The 23,747-nt window shown below is 41.5% G+C and overlaps 1 protein-coding gene across 4 annotated transcripts in view; it reads right to left on the reverse strand.

Moving 5' to 3' along the window:
* Positions 1–97: 97 nt before the first annotated feature.
* Positions 98–23,747, reverse strand: part of ppp3cca (protein phosphatase 3, catalytic subunit, gamma isozyme, a) — a 32,880-nt gene continuing 9,230 nt past the window's right edge. The window contains exons 2-14 of one of the 4 annotated variants that reach the window (XM_029440640.1): positions 21,548–21,745; positions 19,361–19,485; positions 15,259–15,370; positions 12,290–12,435; positions 11,937–12,076; positions 9,976–10,053; positions 9,616–9,710; positions 9,394–9,519; positions 9,021–9,098; positions 7,397–7,481; positions 6,257–6,354; positions 4,138–4,164; positions 98–2,144 (exon numbers count right to left, since the gene is read on the reverse strand). In XM_029440640.1, the coding sequence (XP_029296500.1) occupies positions 1,993–2,144; positions 4,138–4,164; positions 6,257–6,354; positions 7,397–7,481; positions 9,021–9,098; positions 9,394–9,519; positions 9,616–9,710; positions 9,976–10,053; positions 11,937–12,076; positions 12,290–12,435; positions 15,259–15,370; positions 19,361–19,485; positions 21,548–21,745 (1,460 nt within the window). In that variant the 3' untranslated portion in view covers positions 98–1,992. Of the gene's footprint in view, positions 2,154–4,137; positions 4,165–6,256; positions 6,355–7,308; positions 7,482–9,020; positions 9,099–9,393; positions 9,520–9,615; positions 9,711–9,975; positions 10,054–11,936; positions 12,077–12,289; positions 12,436–15,258; positions 15,371–19,360; positions 19,486–21,547; positions 21,746–23,747 lie in introns of those variants that run through there. The other 3 variants (XM_029440639.1, XM_029440641.1, XM_029440642.1) reach the window with 3 other exon arrangements.

Raw genomic sequence — 23,747 nt, forward strand, 5'->3', positions numbered from 1 at the left:
GGCGAGAGCTTCAGTTCCTCGTCAGAAACAGTCAAATATTCTAACAGTGACTAAAATACCTTTTTCTGCAGCTTTAAGTAAAATAAGCAACATCCAGACGAGTGAAATAAAACACTGTGTTTGAACTTTATTCTTTTCTTTCAAGTGATACATCTACGTAAAAGATTTCATGGCCTTCATGACAAATACGGTACATTTTCACCCTTTTTACAGCTATAAGATTTTTCAAAGAACGATATCTTTTACATTCTGCGTTAAGTATCGGACCAGCAGGAGGTCAGTATACTGTGTGGCTCACCCAGTAAAGCCTTTCAAACTAACCAACATCACAGTTATGAATGTAAACCAGAATACTTTAGGAACCTCCCCACAAGTCTACACAACGCCAAACTTTAAGAATATCAAGATAAATATTACATGACATTGAATCTTTAAATCATGTGCGATTGAAAGTCTCCTGGCTTGACTCACAATCCATACACACACACGCACACACACATGCACACACACACACACACACACACACACACACACACACACACACACACACAGATCTTGACATGTGTGGCCAAGGTGGCATGGTAAATGAGCACAAACACCTCGTTTACTAAAATAAAAAAGGGTAAATTCACAAGAGAATAGCAAATGTTAAAGGTTATTTCCCAGCTTTTCTTTAGTGAAGAAGAAAGACAACAGAATTACAGTCAGGTGTGTCGAAGCACCGGGTGAGTTGGTCGTACACGTCTTAAAAAGCACGTCTTAAAGGGTCGGGGGCGCCTGTGCGGCGGCGTGGAGGCTGAACACTTCACAGCACAAAAGCATGTACACGCCTGCAAGCTCAGCGAGGGTTCATGTTCCCTTCTTGTAGGAGCACGAGTTGTAAAAGTGATGTAGTGTATGCAGGAGTCAGCCGTGGTTGAGATGATTACAGGACTTTTATACACTCGGTCCATGTTGTCGGTGCAGCGTCCTCAGAGAGCTGAGTCCAATGTTTCCCTTAGTTAAAACTAAAACCATCTGCAGTGCGTATAATCAACAGCAGGTGGAGACACTGAGCTTCAGACACAAAAGCACACTCTGTTTTTATGGTTTTTAAGTATTTGACAATAAAACACAAATCAAACTATTAAATACGACGTTTCCTCCGCAGTGATGGACATCAGTCTGAGGACAGCTGCTGCTCTGCGCACGTCCTCCTTTGTCCACTGAAGAGAAAACCGTGTCCTTCTCGTCAGTGGGTTTGATGTAATCTTCATGCACGCTGCTCCACCTGCTCTCTTCAGGGCTGGAGGAGGAGGAGGAGGAGGAGGAGGAGGAGAGGTTCCTCTGCAGGAGTACCGGCAGGTCTGGTTGCAGTGACAGAATAAGACCTGCCGTCCTGTGAATCCCTTTGTTCTTCTTGCTTCAGCGCAGCGACAACATCTTAGATGCCATCAAGAGAACATCACGACCAGAACCGCGACTCTCACAAAGCCTTAACCTCCACTTTACTGAAGGACTCGTGAACCTTCATCCACAACGTGAACATAATACTGAATCCGTTCAGCATCTTCAGGGATTCAAAGTGTCGTGGAACATTTAAAAATAAGACTTTGTCTTCAAGTATAAAATGATTAGTTAGTACTCGTTGTTCTGGTGTAATTAACTTCATCTTTCACACGCGGCATGCGGCGCCTCGAGGAGCTTCTCACGCTGTTGTTAAATGCAAAGAGACTAAAATCTATCAAATCCATAAAATAATATTTGTTTTAAACGTTTACATCTCAACACCTGCAGAAAGTCTTCAATGATTTGTTGCCATGAAACAATAAATCTAAAATCTTTAATCTGTAATAAATAATCTCCGTCCGGAACACATCGTGTCGTCAGCAGTGTTCCTCCAGGGCACTTCCTGCCCCCGCCCGAGGGCGGAGCAGAACACGGACGGTGGAGGAGACGGAGTGGGGGGGGCAGACGGAGAGAGGGGGGCTATGAGTCGGGGGGGGGGGGGGTTTATTCATCGGTGCCGTTCTTGTTGGGGGTGTTGGTGTTGACGGCGGTGCCTTCTGGCTGCTGGTCGTCTTTGCGTGGCGGCATCCTCTCGTTTATCCGGTCCAGGCCGCGCGCCTCCTCGAAGTTACGGATCTTCCTGGTGGGGGAGAAGCCTTGGATCGCTGCAGAGACACGAGAGAAACGGATCAGAGGCTGGAGGAACCCCGGAGGAACCTCCCTGCTCCTGCCGCTGCAAATATTAGCTGGAAGATATATTCAGGGTTCCCACACCTTCTAAAAACATCACATTCAAGGACTTTCCAAGGACTTTCCAGGCACAATTCCCTTTAAATGCGTAGTTTGTTGGCATTATTTCAGTATTCTGCAGGCTCTGCATCATATGGACGTCCTGCAGATCTTAAACAAGCCAGTCTTAGATGTCTCTGAACTACGAGACCTGGAATTCAGATTTTCCAGGCACAGCTGAAGATACGCTTAACGTTAGCTTCCTGTTTAACCTGCAATCACTCATGAAACAATGTGGGAGACACGCATGCAGACAGCGGAACGTAGTCTTAAGTTAAACATTTTTTAAATCATTTCAATTTCAATTTTTGCACAAAATATGTAAATTCAAGCACTTTCAATGACTAATGTCCGTTTTCAAAAACATTCAAGAACCCGTGGGAACCATGAACATTCTTGATCTTTTTTATTAGTCACTCAAAAAGGAATTCCTTGTGGAATTCAATCCAATAAACACAAAACACAAAAGTGGGAATGTGCCCGTCACAGTACAGGTGAACACAACACATGCACAGGTAAACAACACCTCACTTACTGTAACGTCCCGGGACAGCCAGGGGGAAACCCGACAGAGCACGTGTGCAGATGGAAAGCAAACTTGTTCAGACATCTTCAATCATTTCAGTCATCAAGGTAAACGCTTTATGTTGATTTACAGGTAAAAAGGTCGTCAAGCTGCTCTTACACCACCAGATACCTGTCGCACTGAAGCACCTGCGCTCAGGTGAGTTAACCTGAAGGCACTGGCTGCCAAACAGGAGAACTTCTGCCACAGGGACACGATTGTGGAGTGGCTCAAAAAAAAAAAAATAATAATAATAATAATAATAATAATTATAAATATAATAATATAATAAAAATAATAATTATAATTAAAAAAATAAATATAATAATAATAATAATTATTATTATTATTATTATAATAATTATTATTATAATAATAATAATAATAATAATAAATATAATAATAATAATAAAAATAATAAATATAATAATAAATATAATAATAAAAATAAAAATATTTGATCGATGAAAGATATTCACATATTTGTGTTGTAAATAGAATTACAAATTGTTTTACCTTTAGTAAATTAATAATTACAAGTAAACTGACTGACAATTATCCAAAAGTAAAATGACCTAAAAGTAAAGATTGAACCATTTGAATAATCAGCTGAACGTAATGACCGACAGCTGAGAGCGACAGCTCAATGTAAGATCAAAGGTAGAAAGATCCTGTAGTGTGAATGAAACTCGTGTGTTCTGCAGAAACTAAATCTTTGACATTTGATGCCTTCCATAAAATAAGTGAAGCATGAACCTGTTGAAGCCCCGACACCAACGACCAGAAGGGGCAGACAGCGCAGCAACAGCCCAACGCTGTAACAGGATTAGCTTCTGAAAATACCCCGGCAGGGATGTCCCCGGTCTTATCTTAGCAGGTCTTAGCGAGCTGTGTGGGGAACACTTGGCAAGAAGAGCCAGGTGACCACAGCCGGGACATTCTCGTTAACAACAAGCAGGCCCGAGTCTGGTGCCGAAGCCTCCGACTGCAGCCCGTCGTGTGTTAAAGACATTTATACAAACAGAACACACACGTTTTCATTCACACTCCATCGCCCGTGTATCTGACAGTGATGTTGTTTAAACTGCTTAATCTTTACTTTAAAGTGAATTCTTCTGTTCAATGCGTGTTCTCTCCACCAGCACATGAGCAGTGCCCTCTAATGTTTTACAACGTCCCACTGTGACTCTGATAATGCAAGAGCAACCAGCTATAAAGTCATGCAATACTCAGTGTTGTAAAAGGTTGTTTAACGTGAACTCCACACAACATGAACACCTGACAGCCATGCGTACCTTTTGCTTTAGCTGCTTCAATCGTAGCTATTTAATGGAGGTGAAGGAGGAGAAAAGGGAGTCGTCATCAAACACAGCAGATATGAATATACAACAGTCACATCAGAGACACGCAGAGCAGGACATCGACACTGGTGGAAAACTTCATCAGAACATGTCAGTGAGTGTGTGACGTTAGAGAAGAAGGAGCTTTAAGATGGGGCTGGTGTTAAGGGGTCACGGGGACTTAGGTGTGGAGAGCTGAGTGGAGGATTTGGCTGAGCCCTCAGAGTCCGAGGCGATGGAGGGAGCGCTGCGGGACATATTTACAAATACTAAGCGGCGGACTGAACGCCATTAATATTGTTCCTTTAAAATCGATGCTTGGCAACTTGTTGGATTTGAGGTGCAGGTGTGGAGGGTCGTCTGATTACAGAGCTTTAATACCAAGACGTCCGGATGAGTGAGAGCCGGTGACGAGCCTGCAGAGACGAGCGTTTCCCTCTTCAGCCCAGCGTTATGAGGAGCTTTGTTATCGGTGACACTTCGTCTGGTCGGCAGTCCGGTCCTGAATATTATTGTGCTTCAAAGGAACATTTCACCCACATCATGAGCGCATGTGTTTCAGTGATCACCTGCGTTAGCTTCACTCGCGTCACTACACGCCCAACGAATAATTTAAATATGGAGCAACGTCCTGATGCACTGAAGTGAACGAGGGGAAAACTCCACTCATAACGCGTGCAGCATAATTACATTCTCCGTCGTCACAAACACGTCAAACTGTTCGTGTATCGTTGTGTTCACGCAATGACTGTTACTAACGTTAAGTAAAACATTTAAATAAACTCTTCTTTCACTAAATATATTAATTCTCCTTTATTTTCAAAAACGTTTCATGTCTGGATTTTTTCAAGGACTTCAAGGACCGGTGGGAACGATGATTACACGACTGGATCAACGAGATCATTATTCTGCACCAGCTGTGTAAACAGAGTGATTCAAACACAAACACACGTTTAGGGTGAAGTATTCCTTTAACTAGTGTTTCCTCTCAGCGTGCGTCAGTGAGCAGCAGCAACACAGGGACCCAAAGTGCAGAAAACAAAGCGAAGAAGACAGAGACACACGTTCACTTGTCCTCCGGTGTTCAAACCGGCCGAGCTGATGTGATGCTGAGGCTGGGGGAGCGGACATGGACACTGGCATTCTCCAAAAGGTCACCAACATGTGGTCCTTCGATTGCGCCGCAGCTTCTGTGAACCTCCAGTGTGACGAAGCCCGACTCCCAGCGTGTCGTCTGGTGGGCGAGAGCGGCGCTGACCTTTAGATCAGAGGGTCAGCGGCCACTTCCAGGTGACAGGCCGACCTCCCCGGGCAGACGGCCCACAGCTGAGCCACAAAACGTTTAGATAAAGTCCAGCCAGGACCTCCTGCGTGCCGTCATTCATCTCCAACCCTTCAAAAGGGACGCGCAGGACAGGGAAGCGTGTCCGCCTGCACTAGATGTCAGGGTGGACTGCAGACATCAAACTGTAACTGCATTGGAAATAACAAATGTTCTTTCGGAGGTTCTTTGCAGGAAGAAACTTAATTGTTACTTTTGGTTTCAGCAGTAGAAAAGTGTTGATTCATTTGAGCAAGTATACGATGTTGACCTTTGCCCTTTGATTCAACATGAAAGCGCAGTAATCTTTATCTTCTACACGCTAACTTGCCATGACAGAGTCTGAAATCAAAACCGCTGACGAGCTGGAGCTAGCAGTTAGCTTAGCATAAAGACTGAAAGCAGTGAGCTTTAGATGTGCTGGTACGCAGATGTCGTTACCTTTAGACAAGAGATTGTTCATGATGTTGGAGAAAACAGATTCTCATTGAAAGATATATAAAATATAATCATGTGTGATGGTTCTGCGAGGATCTGTACGTCTGTAGAACACGATTTGTAGGCCGGGATGTCTCCACTAACTGATAAAGGTCACTAAAGGTTTGCTCACAGCACAAACTCAGAGTTAAAAAACAAACAGGCTCAGTGACAAGGGGTGAGGAAATGTCCCTATAAGGGGGGAGTAGGTCGTGCTAAATGGCAGATAGCAGGAGGATTTAAAGATCAGGGCGACGGAGAATAAAACCCTCTTACCGGTCTGTAAGGTCTGCTTTCCCCCCGACAACACTCCCACAGGAAGAGTTCCAGTTGGGGTGAGGCCTTTGAGCGTCAACACATTCTCGCTCTCCTCCCTGGTCCACAAACAAAACACAAGACGGTGTACACGTTACATTTCAGCCAGCAGGGCGGCACGCACACCTGCTGGTCACGAGGCAGTTCTGTTACCAAGAGGTCATGAGTTCAACCATCACCGGATGTTTGACCTGTCCCGTCACAGCGACCGACTGTCAGCTCCAAATGTCTGGAGCCACACGTGTCCTGGTTCTGACAGTGGGTCACTGACGACGTGTCCATTTGAGCAGCTGAAGCGATGTTCTGTAAGGATTGATCTCCTCGGCTCCAGGAGCATACGGCAGGTACGTCTCTTTCACACTCTTAAGAATATTCAGACATTGGAATTGAAAATAAAAAATGTATTATTATAAAATAAATAAAAGATAAATACAATAAAAAACAATAAATAAAATGGACTCTTGGGCTTCATGTCTGCACAAGTCTCATAATGGTGGGGGTAGTCAATCGATTTATATATTCTTATAGCACGTCTGGTAATTTAATAAACACGTACTAAAGCCGCTGTGAATGAAACACTGGACAAAGTATTTCCTTCATTTATTTAAGAACGTAAATGAAAACTATATAAATTATAGAGAAATAAAGAAGTATGTGATCCGATGAGTTAGGATTTATCTGGAGTTCGTTAGTCATCAAAGTGATTTAAAAACAAAACCCGATATTCCCTGAATATCAGATTTCCTGAGAAATGGAAGTCAGTTCGTTTGTTATCATCAATTTAGACGACGTAACTGAGCATCACAATATCTCGATATGATTTATGATAAATGATCATGTTTGAATCGTCGCTCCGCCCTGGAGCTCTATTCTTATGTAAACACAGCCGTGTGACGAGGGAGCCGCATTAATCTGGAATAATGTCATTACACAGTCTCTGCATCGTGACTCATCTCGTGCCAGCAGGACAACATTATGTTTTCAAATACAACTCCATCGTGCACTCAACTGACTCCATCCACTGCACCAACACTCCTGCATCCTCCCGGCCCCCGCTGCTAATCATTCACATCACGAGAAAGGAGCGGTACGGGGTCAGACCTGAGCACGGAGAAGACTCGGGCCATCTTCCCCACAGCGCGGATCTTGTTCCGGATGACCTCCTTACGCATCGCTGAGGTTCCACCTGGAAGTCCACAATGTGAGGTTAACGGTGGTCCACCTGCAGCATTCTTTACATCCTCAGCACTGAACAATACGTTGTATAAATGAACAGATGATCCGTTTGAGAGACGGACCAGAAGAATTAGAATGAGAGGCTCATAAACCGCCTTCAGCGTCTTCTTCAGACGAGAGGAACATGAGAACATCAGAGTGTGTGTGTAACTGTGTGTGTAGATGTAAACTCTCCACAGCTACATTACATAACGCCTCATGTACATATTAAACACTTGTAATATAAACTGTGTTGATGTGAGTCATGAAGTGGGGAAGCTTCATGATATCTGTTAGTTACATGTTTGACCCTGTTCACCTGTAGTGTGTACAACATGTATGACTCTGTTCACCTGTAGTGTGTACAACATGTATGACTCTGTTCACCTGTAGTGTGTACAACATGTATGACCCTGTTCACCTGTAGTGTGTACAACATGTATGACTCTGTTCACCTGTAGTGTGTACAACATGTATGACTCTGTTCACCTGTAGTGTGTACAACATGTATGACCCTGTTCACCTGTAGTGTGTACAACATGTATGACTCTGTTCACCTGTAGTGTGTACAACATGTATGACTCTGTTCACCTGTAGTGTGTACAACATGTATGACTCTGTTCACCTGTAGTGTGTACAACATGTATGACTCTGTTCACCTGTAGTGTGTACAACATGTATGACTCTGTTCACCTGTAGTGTGTACAACATGTATGACCCTGTTCACCTGTAGTGTGTACAACATGTATGACTCTGTTCACCTGTAGTGTGTACAACATGTATGACCCTGTTCACCTGTAGTGTGTACAACATGTATGACTCTGTTCACCTGTAGTGTGTACAACATGTATGACCCTGTTCACCTGTAGTGTGTACAACATGTATGACTCTGTTCACCTGTAGTGTGTACAACATGTATGACCCTGTTCACCTGTAGTGTGTACAACATGTATGATGTAGTGTGTACAACATGTATGACTCTGTTCACCTGTAGTGTGTACAACATGTATGACTCTGTTCACCTGTAGTGTGTACAACATGTATGAATGTTACAATACATATCTTTAAAGGAGCTTTTCTCTAAAGGAGCTTTTTCTCACACTCTTCAGCAGAAGTCTCCACTTCAGCAGCACTTACATACACCAAACTCTCCACTTTCATTCCTCTCTATATTCTGAAGCTTTGTGCAGAGGGCTTTGTTCACATGTCACTCACAGCTCATGTTATACACGCTACACTCACTACAAGGCAATTTATTCTTTATGGACTGATGCAAAGACAGCTCTGTAATAATAAACACGTTTTAGTAAATAAAGTGAATAACAGTTCAACAGGAATAAATGTTGCCTCTTCTCTCAGCTTTGCCTTTGTGTGTTTATATTAATGCTAATATAACTCCATAATCTTAAACACACTTCACTTTCAGGCCTTTATTAGTGACCTGGTAGATCCTGACATGAACAATAGGAATTATTATTATTAGAAATGATCATTTATGCAACATATTTACCTTCATATAGATCATCTCCCTCAGACATGAGCTCATCGTCAGAGCAGATGTTCAGAACATTCACCAGCATCTCCGTCACTGTGGAGACAGAAGACACAGAAGACGGGTGGAACACGTTTCAGGCTGACTTCATGTTGGACTGTGTGTGTGGGTCCAACATGAAGTGTGTGTGTGTTTGTGTCAGACAGCTGGTCTGAGACATTCAGTCCCATAAACGTCTTTATGTCCTGAAGTTCAACAGGACGCTATAGAATCAAAAGCATGCAGTAACATGCAGGTCATCAAAGGTTCAGATGTAGATGTTATAAAACAAATCTCTTTTCTTTTATATTCCACAATAGAAGCTTCTTTTTTTGGCTTTCCATCCACGTACCTTTCTCTCCAACGAAAGGCAAAGACCATGTGAAGACATCCATAAAGTTGGGCAACCAGTAAGGGTGGGGGGAGCAGTTGAACTGTCGGATATTCATCACGTTGTTCTCATATTTTAATACAGCAGCTAGGATTGAGGGGAAGAGATGGGAGGAGAGAATGAAGCACTGAAGCCTGGAGAATACAAGAAAAGCAACAACAATGAGAGCGAGACGACGCAAACCTTTGTTGTTGTAGACGTCGAGGTAATTTGGAGCTGAAAAGATTGTGATTAATGAAGGGAAGCCTGTAGTCTGGCTTTTTCTGTACATCCGATACCTGTTGGGCCGCAAACAAAAAGACTATCAACATATTAAAAGAGACGTTTTAAATTAATCCGGCTTCATTATGTGAATCATTTCTGGGTTTTTACTCCTTCAGTAAACTGAATATTCTTTAATTATGGACAAAACTAAACACTTGAGACACGTCACCTTCAGGAAACACTGATCAAACACTTTTCAACATTTTATAAACTAAATAATCGACACTGAAAAGAATCTTTATTCTTTACTATAATGAGCTGGAGATAATGTCGACTTACCCTGCATCCTGTGCTTCATGGGCTCTTATTACTGACAGCAAGTTATTATTCACCAAAAAGTCACAGACGGCCGAGTAACTGGAAAGAGAAGGAACCAGAGAGACAGAACTGTGGAGGTCAAAGCTTTTTACAAACTTAAACCATTACAGGAAACAGCATGAAGCCACTTCTGACTTCACTCTTTGTCTATGTATACACATATTTATTTAAAGCATGCCGTGCCCTCTGCTCTTTTGAGCTCGGGGTTTAAAGATGCTGAGCATCCAGAGCCAGGACTCTGGTATTTAAGGGCTCTGCTGGCCTCTCCACAAGGCGGGGAAGAGAGAGCAGACGGGCGCAGAGCTCAGCTGGATGAGGGTACTTAACACTTTTTACCGCCACACGACTAATCTATTAGGAATCAGCTAGAACAATATGTGGGCAATCAACATTTGATCGACCCACATCAGACTAAAAGGAAAAGTTTTGACATTTACCACTTCAGTGCATTTCAGACCAGCTATTTGTTAATATATTAATAAGCTTGTGTGTGAAGTAGAGATGTCACGAGAACCGATACTTCATTACAAAGTCGATGCCAAAATTCGGAAAACATGTTGTTAATAGTTTTTCTATAATATCATAAGTACCGGGTCTCCAGAGTAATGGCGTGCTGTCATCCCGGGGACGATAGAATACGTGTTGCACAGAGATCTTCCCGGGAGTCCAGGACACACACACGATTTCTTCCCGTTTAATGTTGCGTTGTGAAAAACTGATTTGTGTTGAAATCAGCAGGAGGAGAGCTAGCTAACGTTAGCTGTTAGCTGCTAACGTTAGCAGCTAGCTATTAGCTGCTAACGTTAGCTGTTAGCTACAGCTAACGTTAGCTGTTAGCTGCTAACGTTAGCTGTTAGCAGCCGGTGGGCAGCACAGTCCTGTTTGGCTGAATAACAGAGCTAACAGCTAACGCTAACGGAGCTTCCATTGAGTTACATTATGATGTGTTCAAGCTCTATTCAGTAAAAGTGAGTACTGGTCGAAGGTAAATTATAACATTATCATGAGGTGTTCAAATGTAATCTTGAGAAATGTAAATTCTGACAAACTTGAATAAAAACAGTTGTTTGAAGGAGATGTTTAAAATATAAAATAGATATTAGAGGGAATTCTGATGTTTAACTTCCTTACGAAGACCAGTAAACAAATGATATTAAGAGTGTATGCCGAAGCAAATGGGATTTAGGGTTTTGTTTTTGGACGTTTGTCACATTTGGTATTGAAAATGGTTTTATCATCGTCTACTAAACATCTGGTATTGTGACATCCCTGGTGTGAAGTCCTTCCTATACGACTAGCTAGTTTAAATGATTTAATAAATCAGCTGAATCATTAAAACTTCAGAAATGTCTTAATGTGTAAATCAGTTGCGAAGAAACATCTGTAGCACTGGCCAATCAAAAGTAACCAACTATTCTGTAGCATCACAAGCGGCAACAACTTCCAGGAGCAGAAATTATATATTGAACTTCTCTGAACGCTTTTACTCTCCTCTTGTTAATAAGGACAATAATAACATATCGATACCTGAATCACAGAGTTTGTCTCCATGTTGCTGGTAATTGTAGAGAAAGAGCCTCCTGACGTAAACATGTGGACATGACTGAGCAGGTGCTCGTCTCTTGTATTACACACAACCGTTGTGATCTGATAACCTGGCTTGTAAAAGTCAGATTTATTGTGGTAACCTGTTTTGAACAAGTTGTTTTTATCAGGTAACCTGGCTAAGAGACATTTTGACCTACAAAAGGTGAAGCTACAGCCTATTTTATTATTATGTCAAATATTTTGTTGTTTAGTTGTTTGAGATGTAATTAAATCTATTCTTTATATTATAATGAAGTGCTGTATCTGTATCGGTATTAGTGCACCCGTAGAGTAAGACATGTCATATAAAAATCATATTTATGAAGTTGTAATACCTGAAAAAGTAAGAGCAGCCTCTGACGGAGTTATGGTTGAAGTGTTCAGTTGTCTTTTCACTTCCATAGTCCTCACCAGGGTCGGCCCAAATCAGGTCACACATGGGCCCAAATGCTGGAGGCTCTTTAAATCGGTCTAACTGTGGACACACACACACACACACACACACACACACACACACACACACACACACACACACACACACACACACACACACACACACACACACACACACACACACACACACACACACACACACACACACACACACACACACACACACACACAACTTTACAGGCGTCCTAACATAAAATGTTTGTTATGTGCTGAGGGAAAGTGATCCATCACTTACTTTCCTGATGTCGTCTAGACAGTTGATTTCTGGTGAGAGTCCGCCATGTACACACAGGAACTGCTGGTTGAGCAGGGCAGCGAGGGGCAGGCAGTCAAAGGCCTCCATACAGGCGTCATACACCCGTTCAGAGTATTTAATTTTACCTGCAGCAAACACAAAATATGCTTCATTTTTCTCGCTCATCCCACATAAGAAGAATCTAATTCTCCCTCAACAACATAAAGCCACAGATGTGACAAAAGTAGCACGACTCCTGTGCCAGAAGGACAGTAGAGGCGTAGCAGCACAGATGATTGTTTCCAGGCAGCGTCTGCAGCGTCACTTGCACAACACTGCAGGTCAGATTAGGGCAGGAGGAAGTCCACTCCTTATAGGGCACGAGCAGCCAGAACACAGACAGTACAGAGGGGGTGGTAAACACTGAACTGAAGTCAATGCTCCAGTACCGAGTGAGTGCTGCATTCAAGTCATAGAGAGAAGTCTGTAGATTTAACTTGTGTGCCACATGTAGACAGATGTCATTGATTTACAACATGAAAAGGACACAGAAGGATATAAAGGAGGGATAAAGCCCAGACATACGGAGTGTAATGCTTTGGTCTTATCCTTCAGCACTTCAGTGATATCTTTTCACAGTAATGCCGTATGGGATGGTGTCGCCACGGATTTCCTGAATCGATTCAAGTCAAAATCTAAAATCGATTATGGATATTTCAGTTACAATAATAATTTGTTTGGATACGAAAGAGATTCTCACAGAACTCTTGCTGTAAATTGTACAAGGACCCTCTAACCTGGTGCACACACACTTCTGCCAAATCCTTGTTAGGTGCGAAGACAAACTGCCACCCACCTACAGTTAGAGAACGCAACTGTGTGAGGTGATGGAGTGTTTAATGAGGGCCGTTCATCACCGTAGTGAGAACTGAACACTTTGAGTGTCTGGATGTGAATGTGTGCAGCAACACCGACTACAATACGTGTTACAAGCAGCACTCATGGTAGAGGTATGATATGTTTTAACACATTACCACACAATTCAAGTCTTACAGTGCTTTTGTGCATTTCTTTAATTTATTGAATCTTTAATTTTTTCCTGACAAAGTGTGTTGGTAGGTGGGACGGGGAAGGGCTGTGGGGTGTTGTTTTTATTGGACTACTAATGTGATACCACACTGCTGAAATGATTAGTTAATACTAAACATGATCAAGGACAGTGTTCCCACACATTCATAAACATTCATAAACCTCAAATTCAAGGACTTTCCAGGCCCAATTCCTTCAAATTAAAAGGACACGGTATAGTTTGAGACACGGATCAGGGTTAATTACAGTCACACTGTCTCAAGGCATGTGGTGTGATGTTGATAAAGACAAACACAGTTTGAGAAAAGCCTGATAAACTCAAAATAAGGATATCAGTGTTTCCCCTAGGTTTACTGCTTTGGAGGGGCGCTCACTGTGCGACAGGGGGGGGATTGCGCGTGCGTGGTGCGGTTTCTATTTAGTTAGCCCCTCTCCTTTCTTCCGCTCTGTAGGTGTGTGCACACACACACACACACACACACACATTAGGTAATAGCAGAAGTCTTTAGTTTATTTAATGACAGAGACCTGTCAATGAGAAAAGTGAGTTGTGAATAAAAACAATATTATTTGTTTTTAAATTCGCCCTGCGTGTGGAAACACTGGATATAATATGTTTATGCTTGCTGAATCTTCCAAGAGGGAAATGACAGTGCATCTAAGAATGAAGCAGGTCCACCCCGTCTGCTTCATCTGCTCATTTACTGATGCACAAACTCTGGACGGCTTTCATTATGAGAAAATAGATTTTATTCTGCAAGTATTACAGCCTGGCCCAAACGACCACCACTGACAGCGTGTACAGTGTGTGTACAGTTAGTCAGGGGGGGGGGGGGGGGGGGGTGTAGTGAGCAAAATCTATTTGTTGTCTGCCAAAGCGTCTTTGTTTCAGAGTCTGAATACTAATGCATCCACACCTGCCACACACACACGGATTGAAATCAGTGTGTGTGTGCTTCAACAGCATGCCTGGCTGCTCTCCATGCTCCAGCAGTTTATCATCTGCAACATGAAAAGGAAAAGGCTTCGTCTACTCTGCAGAGACTGTAACACTGATGAAGTGCCACATGGTGTGACGGGACTTTCTGTTCCCACAGACACTTTCTGACAAACATGTCCTGCTTGTGGGATGTATTTTATTAAGGGGGAGGCAGTCACGTCACAGTTAGTTTTTTAATTCCTCATTTGTGCCTGGTGTGAGAGTAAAGGACGATCAGTTAACCTGCACTGGTGACTCGGGACGAGAACACACGCTTTGGTACGGACTGTTCTTCTACGGTCGCGCAGGGGCCGGTGATCAGGGCTCGAATCGAACATGGAAGATTTCCCTGATAATGCTAAATTGTGAACAACAACAAATCCGTATTGAATTCTGCAGAAAGAAAGCGAGTTAACGTTACAGGCAGCACAGTCCTGCTCGGCTCAATAACAACAGCTCTCTGAGCGAAGCTCATTATGATGCGTTCAAGCTCTATTCAGTAAAAAGGACTATAGGGCAAAGGTCAATGATGACAATGTCAATGTGTTCAAATATAACGAGAACATTGTGGAGGATCAATAATCATTTTAAATGTTGTTTTATGATGATTATTATTATGATGATGATTATTATTATTATGATGATGATTATTATTATGGTGTGTAGTTGGGAATCCTGGAATTGTACGGGTATTGACATCTACTACTAAATGTCCTGTATCATCACTAATACTGACTGCAAGAGCAATCCTGCACTTACACTGAGTACCATGCCATACCCTTAAACCCGGGCTTTGTCTGCAGTAGAAGCCTGATTGATACAGGCCACTCGGATGCGGTACAAAGAGCGTAGGAGTACATTAGACTGGCCTTCATAAGGCTGAGAGAAGCACTGCACTTACATTCCTGTTTGAAGGTGAAGTACTCTGTGAGGTGTCGGCACTCGTGGTTCCCACGCAGGAGGAAGAGTGTGTTGGGGTGGTTGATCTTGAGCGACCAGAGGTAGAGAACGCACTGGAGAGACACAGAGAGAAATGTGCAGAAGTCAAAAGATGTGTACTGACGATTATCCAGACCTTGAAAGTGCTTTCAGCTTTCAATCAGACGTCGACAGGCTTCCAACGCTCTGCATGTTTTAGTGCTGCGCTGTTCACATTATAGCAGAAGTGACTGGTTTTAAATGCCTGCAGTTATATTAACTTTTAAAATAAAATAATTATTTTTATTTGTATTATTATACAAATAAAAAATATTATTATTATTATAAAAATTAAAATTATTATTATCATTATTATTTTTAAATTTAAAAAGTGCATAATCTCAATAAATAATCATAGTACAATATTAAAACTGATCAATTTACACCAAAAAACAAATTTGATTGTTAGAGTTAAAACAAGATAAATGAAATTAAAAAGGAAAAGCTGTAAGTGACTAAATATTTAGAGACTCCAGTTAATTATGGGCTGTAAACTCACGTATGATTTACTCCGTGTTTTACCTTCACAGCCAGGTCATCTGACCAGAAACAGGATGTTCTCTTGTGGCTCGAATTAAACAGGACAAGGTTGACACTTATCATTATAATATATGGCTGGACCGTGTCAATGTGCTAAAATGTGTCCGAGTTGTTACAGGAACACTGAGTGGAGTCTATAATGTGATTTATATGGCTATTAAATCTTCATCTGCAATTTTCTGCAGTAGTCACAGTAATATTTAAATTGTACTAAAGCAGCATCACATGACATGGTTCAGATACATTTGAGTCAGATGATTGATACGCTCACACTGGGCTGCTCTTATAATATAAATATATGCTACAAGATTTAAACACGTTTGAAACACAGAAGAATATACATATTATACAGAGAGCGTGTAAACTGTTGCTTCCTGGTAGAGCTGAGTGTCGAGGACGCTCTGCAGCGTTCTCAACCTTTTGGAACTCAAGGTCCATTTAGGATTTGTTTAAAATAGAATTGAGGACCAAATAAATATGAAGAAAAAAACCTCAAACGAAATCATCATGAAATGAAAAACTAAAATGAAACCGGGTTGTAAATATGTCCGCTGTGAATCCTTTAATGTTCAGTGTCGTGTTTCCTCATCACACACTTTGCTTCTCATCTCCCACAATACTTGTTTTATTAGTTATTATTATTATTATTTATTAATAAACTATCCACATTAAGATATTAAAAAACTAGCTTTATAAATTACCATAATTTAAGTGACGCGTAACACAACAATCGATGTATTGAGGAAACTGATCAGCTGATTGCGGAGGCAAAGAGTTCCCAACGGAAAAGATGTCGCGCCTTTTTAATGTTCTACACACGGCCGACGGTGTAACTCCATCACTCGGGGACAGTCTGGCCCCCGCTGTGCTGCGGTATCACTCGGGGACAGTCTGGCCCCCGCTGTGCTGCGGTCCAGACAGAAATAAATACAGATATGAAACGTTTACAACGTAAATGTGTTCTCTTCTACTGCTGCCACTCAGCCCACTGTGTCTCCGGAACAAGATGCCAAGGTAACCAGAGACAGCAGGTGTGTGTTCACACAACTCACTATGTAAAAAATTAAAAAAGGATTGTTGGGAGGAACGGTCATGTGTGGCGGGGGCCGTCTGTGCACCTTGATCTCTCACGTGAGGAGGTACCAGATACTTCTGCTTGGCTGCAGTTTGTAAACTATTACTTTTCATTAGTTGCTCCATGTTAGTTCTGACACACTGGAGCTTCAACCACAGTGTGGGGGGGGGGGGGGGGGGTGACGCCGGTGGAGAAGAGGTTATTCAACTCTCCTGGTGTTTAAAGTGTCACTTTTATATATATTAGGTCTGGGCAATAATTCAATATGATATTTTATCATCTTTAAATGGAATCACACTTTGATAATATCATTTAGAGAGTGGTTCTGTTTGTACATTACTCAGTTCACTGTGATTAACACACTGGACTCCAGTGAAATCATTTCTGTGCACGCATGGAAACAGTCAACATTCAGTTATATGTTCTCTATAATTCCACTTCAACACTCGTTCTGTTCGTTTCTTATACACTATGTATTTAAGTATTCAGACAACATGCTGCATCCTGATGTATATCGGGATCCAGATATGAAATGACCGATATCAGGATAGAAGCTTTACACACAACGCCCTGATAGAAATAATCCCAGTCCCACTTTCTGAGTTCCTCGGTGTCGACGCTGTATTCGTCCCGTGTTCCGTTTCGGTCCGCTCCTTTCATCGTGACATCTCACCCACCTCTGTACTCCCCATCAAAAGCCCCACAGAGGGGTCAAAGTGCAGCATGCTGCCTTGTTGAGCCCTCCCCACACCATCCAGCCTCCGCTCTACGAGTAATCCTAATCAATAACAGATGACGCAGGACCGTAACTACCTTCTGCACCAAAACCAGGAACACATTTTCCTTAAGACAAAACTCCACTGATCTGTTCTCGCCGTCTTACGACGATGTCAGTTCAGACACAAAGGGTCGAGATCGATGCAGCAGAAGCAGAACTGTTGCCCATTTTATTCAAAGCGTTCGTCTTCCACGGCAAAACCCGGTGCACACATTACCCATAATGCAACTCAACCACCAACAGTTTGGGCAGAGATTTGTGTGCGTTATGCTAGAAATGGCTCAAGTAGCCTCAAGACACCATCATACAGGAGACGAGGAGCTACAGAAGTCTGGAGAGCTCACATAATCATTAGAATAACATTATATATATATATATATATATATATATATATATATATATATATATATATATATATATATATATATCTGGTTTCTGGTTTCTTTACTCCTCTATGACAGTAAACTAAATATCTTTGACTTGTGGATAAAACAAGTCATTTGAGGAGGCCATCTCGGGCTTTGGGAAACACTGACATTTTATAGACAATCGTATAAAAATAATTCAATAAATACAAATAATTCCGATTAATTGACAATGAAAATAGTTGTTAGTTGTGGCCCTAATAAATGTGTATTAGCTTGTTTAGGTACAGTGTAACATTGTGTTATTCTTTGTTGAGATTTAAAATGTGTTGCTCTTTCACATAACTGAGGATATAGAAGTAAAAAATAAACAAATGATTCCATATGTATTAACATATGAAGGGGTCTCCAGGATATTCTCCATCTTGTGATGAAGAACTTCTGCCTGGAGAAGTCTGGAGAGCTCACATGACTGCAAACCAGATGTTCTTCTTCTTTTCAATGAACATTTTGACATTATTGCTCCTGCCATGAATCCAAGCTTACTACGACGGCACCCTCCAGCGAGGAGTCTCAAGTTTCACTTTGTGCAGCCGGACTGCAGCTCTGTGTTTCAAACCTCCGTTTTATTTTTAACCATCTAACACAAGCCTGTATGACGTGAACTGTGCCCTTTAAAGTCGTCTTCGAAATAGAATTTCAGACGTCAAAACCAAATTGGTTGTTTGGTACCAAGTAAGATCCTCCCAGCAGCACTGCCGTAAGCGAGTAGCTGTTGTGACCCAACATTTGAACCTTCTGAGAATCAAAATGGGACATACTACCAGTCGGGTTGGGCCTGCAGTGTTTACACGTTGCCTGATCTGTTTGGATGTGAAGATCCAAGATGGCGGCGCGCACAGACGCAGCAGCCCAGCGCTTTAGTTTATCTTAAGTGTTCTTTGAGACTGCCATGTCTCGACTCCGCAAACAAAAACTTTATATTAAACAGCAGCGTCAAGTTTTCACATCGTCCCGACGTGAGCAGAATCAAAATAAAAACATCTTATTAAGCGGCTGTAATAACTCACGGACACACATCAGTGTTATTCTAATAATAACAATTGTATAAAGTAAGAAGTGTAGGAGAGATCTACAGAAACTCTCCAGCAAAACAGCCTGTTCAGCAAACAGAGCACATGGTGAATGACAACAATGAGAAGTAATCTGTGACCGTGTCTCTTTGTGTCTCTTCACTGACAACATAATGAATGAATCATTTACTTACCTCAATACTGAAGTATCCTCGATCTACGTAGTCACCGAGGAAGAGATACCGCGTGTTACTGGGAGATCCCCCGACTTCAAACAGCTTCATAAGGTCAAAGAATTGTCCGTGGACATCACCACACACTGCGGAGACAAACACGCGGTGGTTCATTCTAATGCAACAACAACCAGTGAGCAGGCTGCTGTCTTACCATTTATTTTTAAATTCTGATTCTTAAATGTGAATATTTCCTGGTTCCTTCACTCCTCTGACTGTAAACTTAATATCTTTTGACTTGAGGACAAAACAAGTAACTTAAGGAGGTCATCTCGGGCTTTGGGAAACACCGATCGGACATTTTATAGACAGTCGTATAAAAATAATCAGATTAACTGACAATGAAAATAATTGTTAGTTGTAGCTCTACAGATGATCATAAATACAGTAATCATAATCATGTTAGGGTTAGCCTGTGTAAGGGTCACCTCAGACAGTGTGTGTGTGTGTGTGTGTGTGTGTGTGTGTGTGTGTGTGTGAGAGAGACCCCTTTGCCTTTGATATTTTGTTATAGTAGAACATTGTTTTACGAGTATTCTTTGTCGAGATGGTGCAGATATATTAAATACACGTCTAATATATTTCCAATACATTTCTCTTGTGTTGCTCTTTCACATAACGGAGGATGTAGAAGTGTAACAAATAAGTTACGTCTAATTATTCTCCGGGACATTCTCCATCTCGTAACAATAAAGAACTTGTGCCGTATATTAACAGGTTTACGTTTTAGGTCAAATAATATTCTTTTCATGTGAGTGTGTTTAAGATGATGAAGGGATATTAAACACACGGGGTAACAGTGACAGTTTACAGCTCATTATTATGGGAGAGGGAGGAGCTTTAATGAAGTGCACCTGATGCACCTGAATGTTTCATAGTGATCGTTTCTGAATGACACATGAATGGTTCCAGTAAGCACGAGATGACACGACAGAGCAACACGAGCATCATCGGTGTGAGATGCAGATGGGAACATTTAAACAAAGGATTTACGACTGTGTGAAAAACAATATCGCACTTATTAAATAACTGAACTCTAAATACTTTGTTTTAGGAACGTTCATTTAAAACTTAACAGCTTCATCTCAGCGAACTAGCAAAGTGTCAGCTGTAAAGGTTGTGTTGGTAATCAAACACAACCATCGACAGAAAGGCGATTCGATACACCAGGATGTTACGATTCATTAAGTCGTGATATATTGTGAGACTGTAAACAAAGCGTTATATTATAATATAAAGAACACAAATCTTTCCATGTAACTACTCATTACAAATCAATAGTGTTTGTGAGACTCTATACAGAATCACGAAACATAATATAGTGACACCCCAGAGTATGGACGTTTTCTTACACCCCTTATTGAAAGACCTCAACACACTCGCTCTCCCCGGTTTAAGCCTACAGAGAAATAAAGTTGTACTTCAAGTGCCATCAAAATCATATTCAAGGCAATTAAAACGGATTTTAACCTGAATATACACTTTGCAACATGAACAGAATATCTCTGCTGTGCACCAGATGATAACAGCAGAGATATTATGGTCCATGCTCGAGTGTGTATCCAGGTAACATGTGTTTCTTTCTTTTAACTGTCACACTTTAAACGTGTTTAAACTGATAGTAACAAGCTGAGTAACTTATGTGACAAACCCAGAAATAAAAGGTTCCGAGGTAGCTGAGTTGAGTCTATGAGTGAGGCCGTGCAGAGGTCAGCTCAGAGGGAGCAGACATCTTTTCAGAACTCACTGATGACTGCGTTGACTCCGACTCAGAACAACACCAGCTGCCGGCAGAGACGAACAGCGTGCTATCTATGCCGTCTTAGAATAACTTCTGTATACTGCATCCAATAGTTACTCCTTTCCCCACACCTACTGCCACAGGACACACAGTGTGTGTGTGTGTGTGTGTGTGTGTGTGTGTGTGTGTGTGTGTGTGTGTGTGTGTGTGTGTGTGTGTGTGTGTGTGTGTGTGACCATCATGTGGTGCATGCATGTAATTTACACACAGGATGGGATATACCTGGCACTGGTATCTGATCTCTCTGGAAACACCCTGCTCAGGGATCTTATGCAGTACGTGTAAATACTTTTTAGGACATTAAACTTTCCAAGTTAGTCAGAGCTTCTGAGCATCTGCCAGCCTACCTGTTATAGGCGCGTCCACTTCCAGCATGCACTTCTCTTGGCGGAGGATGTTGGCCCCATCGTTGATGATCCTTAGAGCGACGTCCTCTTCCACCCTGCCCTCTTTAACAAGGTGGTTGCGGAGCAGCTCAGCGTTGGGCTTTCCATCTTCAAAAAGCTCCTTCACAGTCAGCTTATGTTGTGGAGGGTACGGCACAGCTGTTGAAGACAAGATTTAACATCATCCATCAGGATTAATAGGCGTTTTATTGCCCTCGCGATGTCGACTCTCGCAATAAACACATTGCGAAAGACTGATATTTTTTAATGAGTTGAAAGAGTACAAGTAGAAAACGGCACTTTAACATTGTATTGGTGCCTTTTGTGTTCATTTCAATGTTTAATTTGTTCAATAAAAGAATGTTGGAAATAATTTCAACAAGCAATTTGCTGTATTTTATAGATTAGTCGACTAATCGACCCAGATGAAGGGAAAGAGGTTCTGTCCTCTCGACCGAAAACTGACCTCTAACTATTTGGATAATCGATTAATTATTAAAGTAATCGTTCATTCAAAAATGGCACAAAAGGCTTTTTCAGCCTCTTAAATGTGGAGATTTGCTGCCTCTTTGTTTTATCACATTAAAGTGAATATCTTTGGGCTTTGGACACAACAAGACATTTAAAGACGTCACCTTGGACTTTCTCACTATTTTATATTTTATATTATATTTTATACACCAAGCGATTCATCGATACTGAATATCATCGTAAGTTGCAGCCCTAGTATTTCAGCAGTACACTGAAAGCAGCTGAGAGGCAGAACTGAGTACACTTTAATATCTGTTCATTTATATCGTTATATAACAAACAGATGAAGTGCATCTGTGCAATTTCATATCAGTAATATTAGAAGATATGAACCCTGAAACATTCTGCGTCTCAGACAGCATTTACTTGAGTTGTAATCATGAGGTGACATTTGCATTGACCAAAGTTATTAACCCAAGAGGGGGAGGGGGCGATACACCTACATGATAACACCAGGGAACAGATGCACAGACAGTAAGAAGCCCTCTCTCAGTAATCTGCTCCACACCACCCACACAATCCTTTTAGCGTCATCACTAAAAGTCAATGCTTTCAAGGCTGAGACCCGAGAGCTTCACGATCAAAACATAGTCAAGTGTGCAGCATCGAAAACTCAACATGTCTTTGTGTCTGACGGGATCCAGCAGGAGGATCGGAGAGAGTTTCAAGAGAATAGAAAAAGCTATTACCTAAAAAGGATACTTTAATACGAACTTACCAATATGTAATATATGTAAGCATAATTCAGAACTGTATTGATCCACAGCAGGAAATGAGGTTAAAGTTGCTCAAATTTAGAGTCAAATAAGAAAAATAGAAATATGCATGTTAAAATGTGTGCAACAATATAAAAAAAAACTAAATAATAACAATATATACGGAAGAATAGAGATAATATGTGTATGTAACAACAGTGTAAATAAGAGTCATTCATAAAACGGGATCTATTATTCAGTGTTTAAAATGCAGGGATAGTATAAATATAATCATTACTTAAAATGTACATTATAAATACAGTATTGATTCAATCCAATATCAATCATTAATGCAGTGAGGTGTGAAACATTGTATAACTACCACTATTAAACAGGCTGAAATTCTAATTGTCCAGTGCAGATTAGTACTGCAACACTGGCAGCAGCTTCATCAGCTCATAAAACTGCAGGACAGATAGTTACTGACTAAGCTGCACATGTTCAAAACAATAGTAGAGTGTGATCCAAGCCCTCTCACTTGCAGGGCTTGCAAGGTAAAAGGGATTACAGCTGGTATGTTTAATAACAGGCCAGCCAGGCACACAACAAATACATGATGGCACCAATTAAGTGTGGTGTAGAGCTAGTAAAAACTGTTTTACAACCATGTCTGTAAGGGATGCAGAGGCATTACATACAAAGGTGCAAAAGTAATTGTAGATTTCCTTTTGTAGAGCATAAAACAACACAGGAAACCTTTCCACAGTACACACTGTCATCCCGCATTGCTGATAACATCAAACCCATCCGCAGGTCAGTGCACAGGACACCGCGTGTCATCAAATGTGACATAAATACTTCATGTATCAGCGTGTGGAAATCAGCACTCCTTGTGTGATAAGCTGTGCCAGAGGCAATGAACAAGAAGAGGAGAG

The sequence above is a fragment of the Cottoperca gobio genome, chromosome 9 (assembly GCF_900634415.1).
Source record: "Cottoperca gobio chromosome 9, fCotGob3.1, whole genome shotgun sequence".
NCBI lineage: Eukaryota > Metazoa > Chordata > Actinopteri > Perciformes > Bovichtidae > Cottoperca > Cottoperca gobio.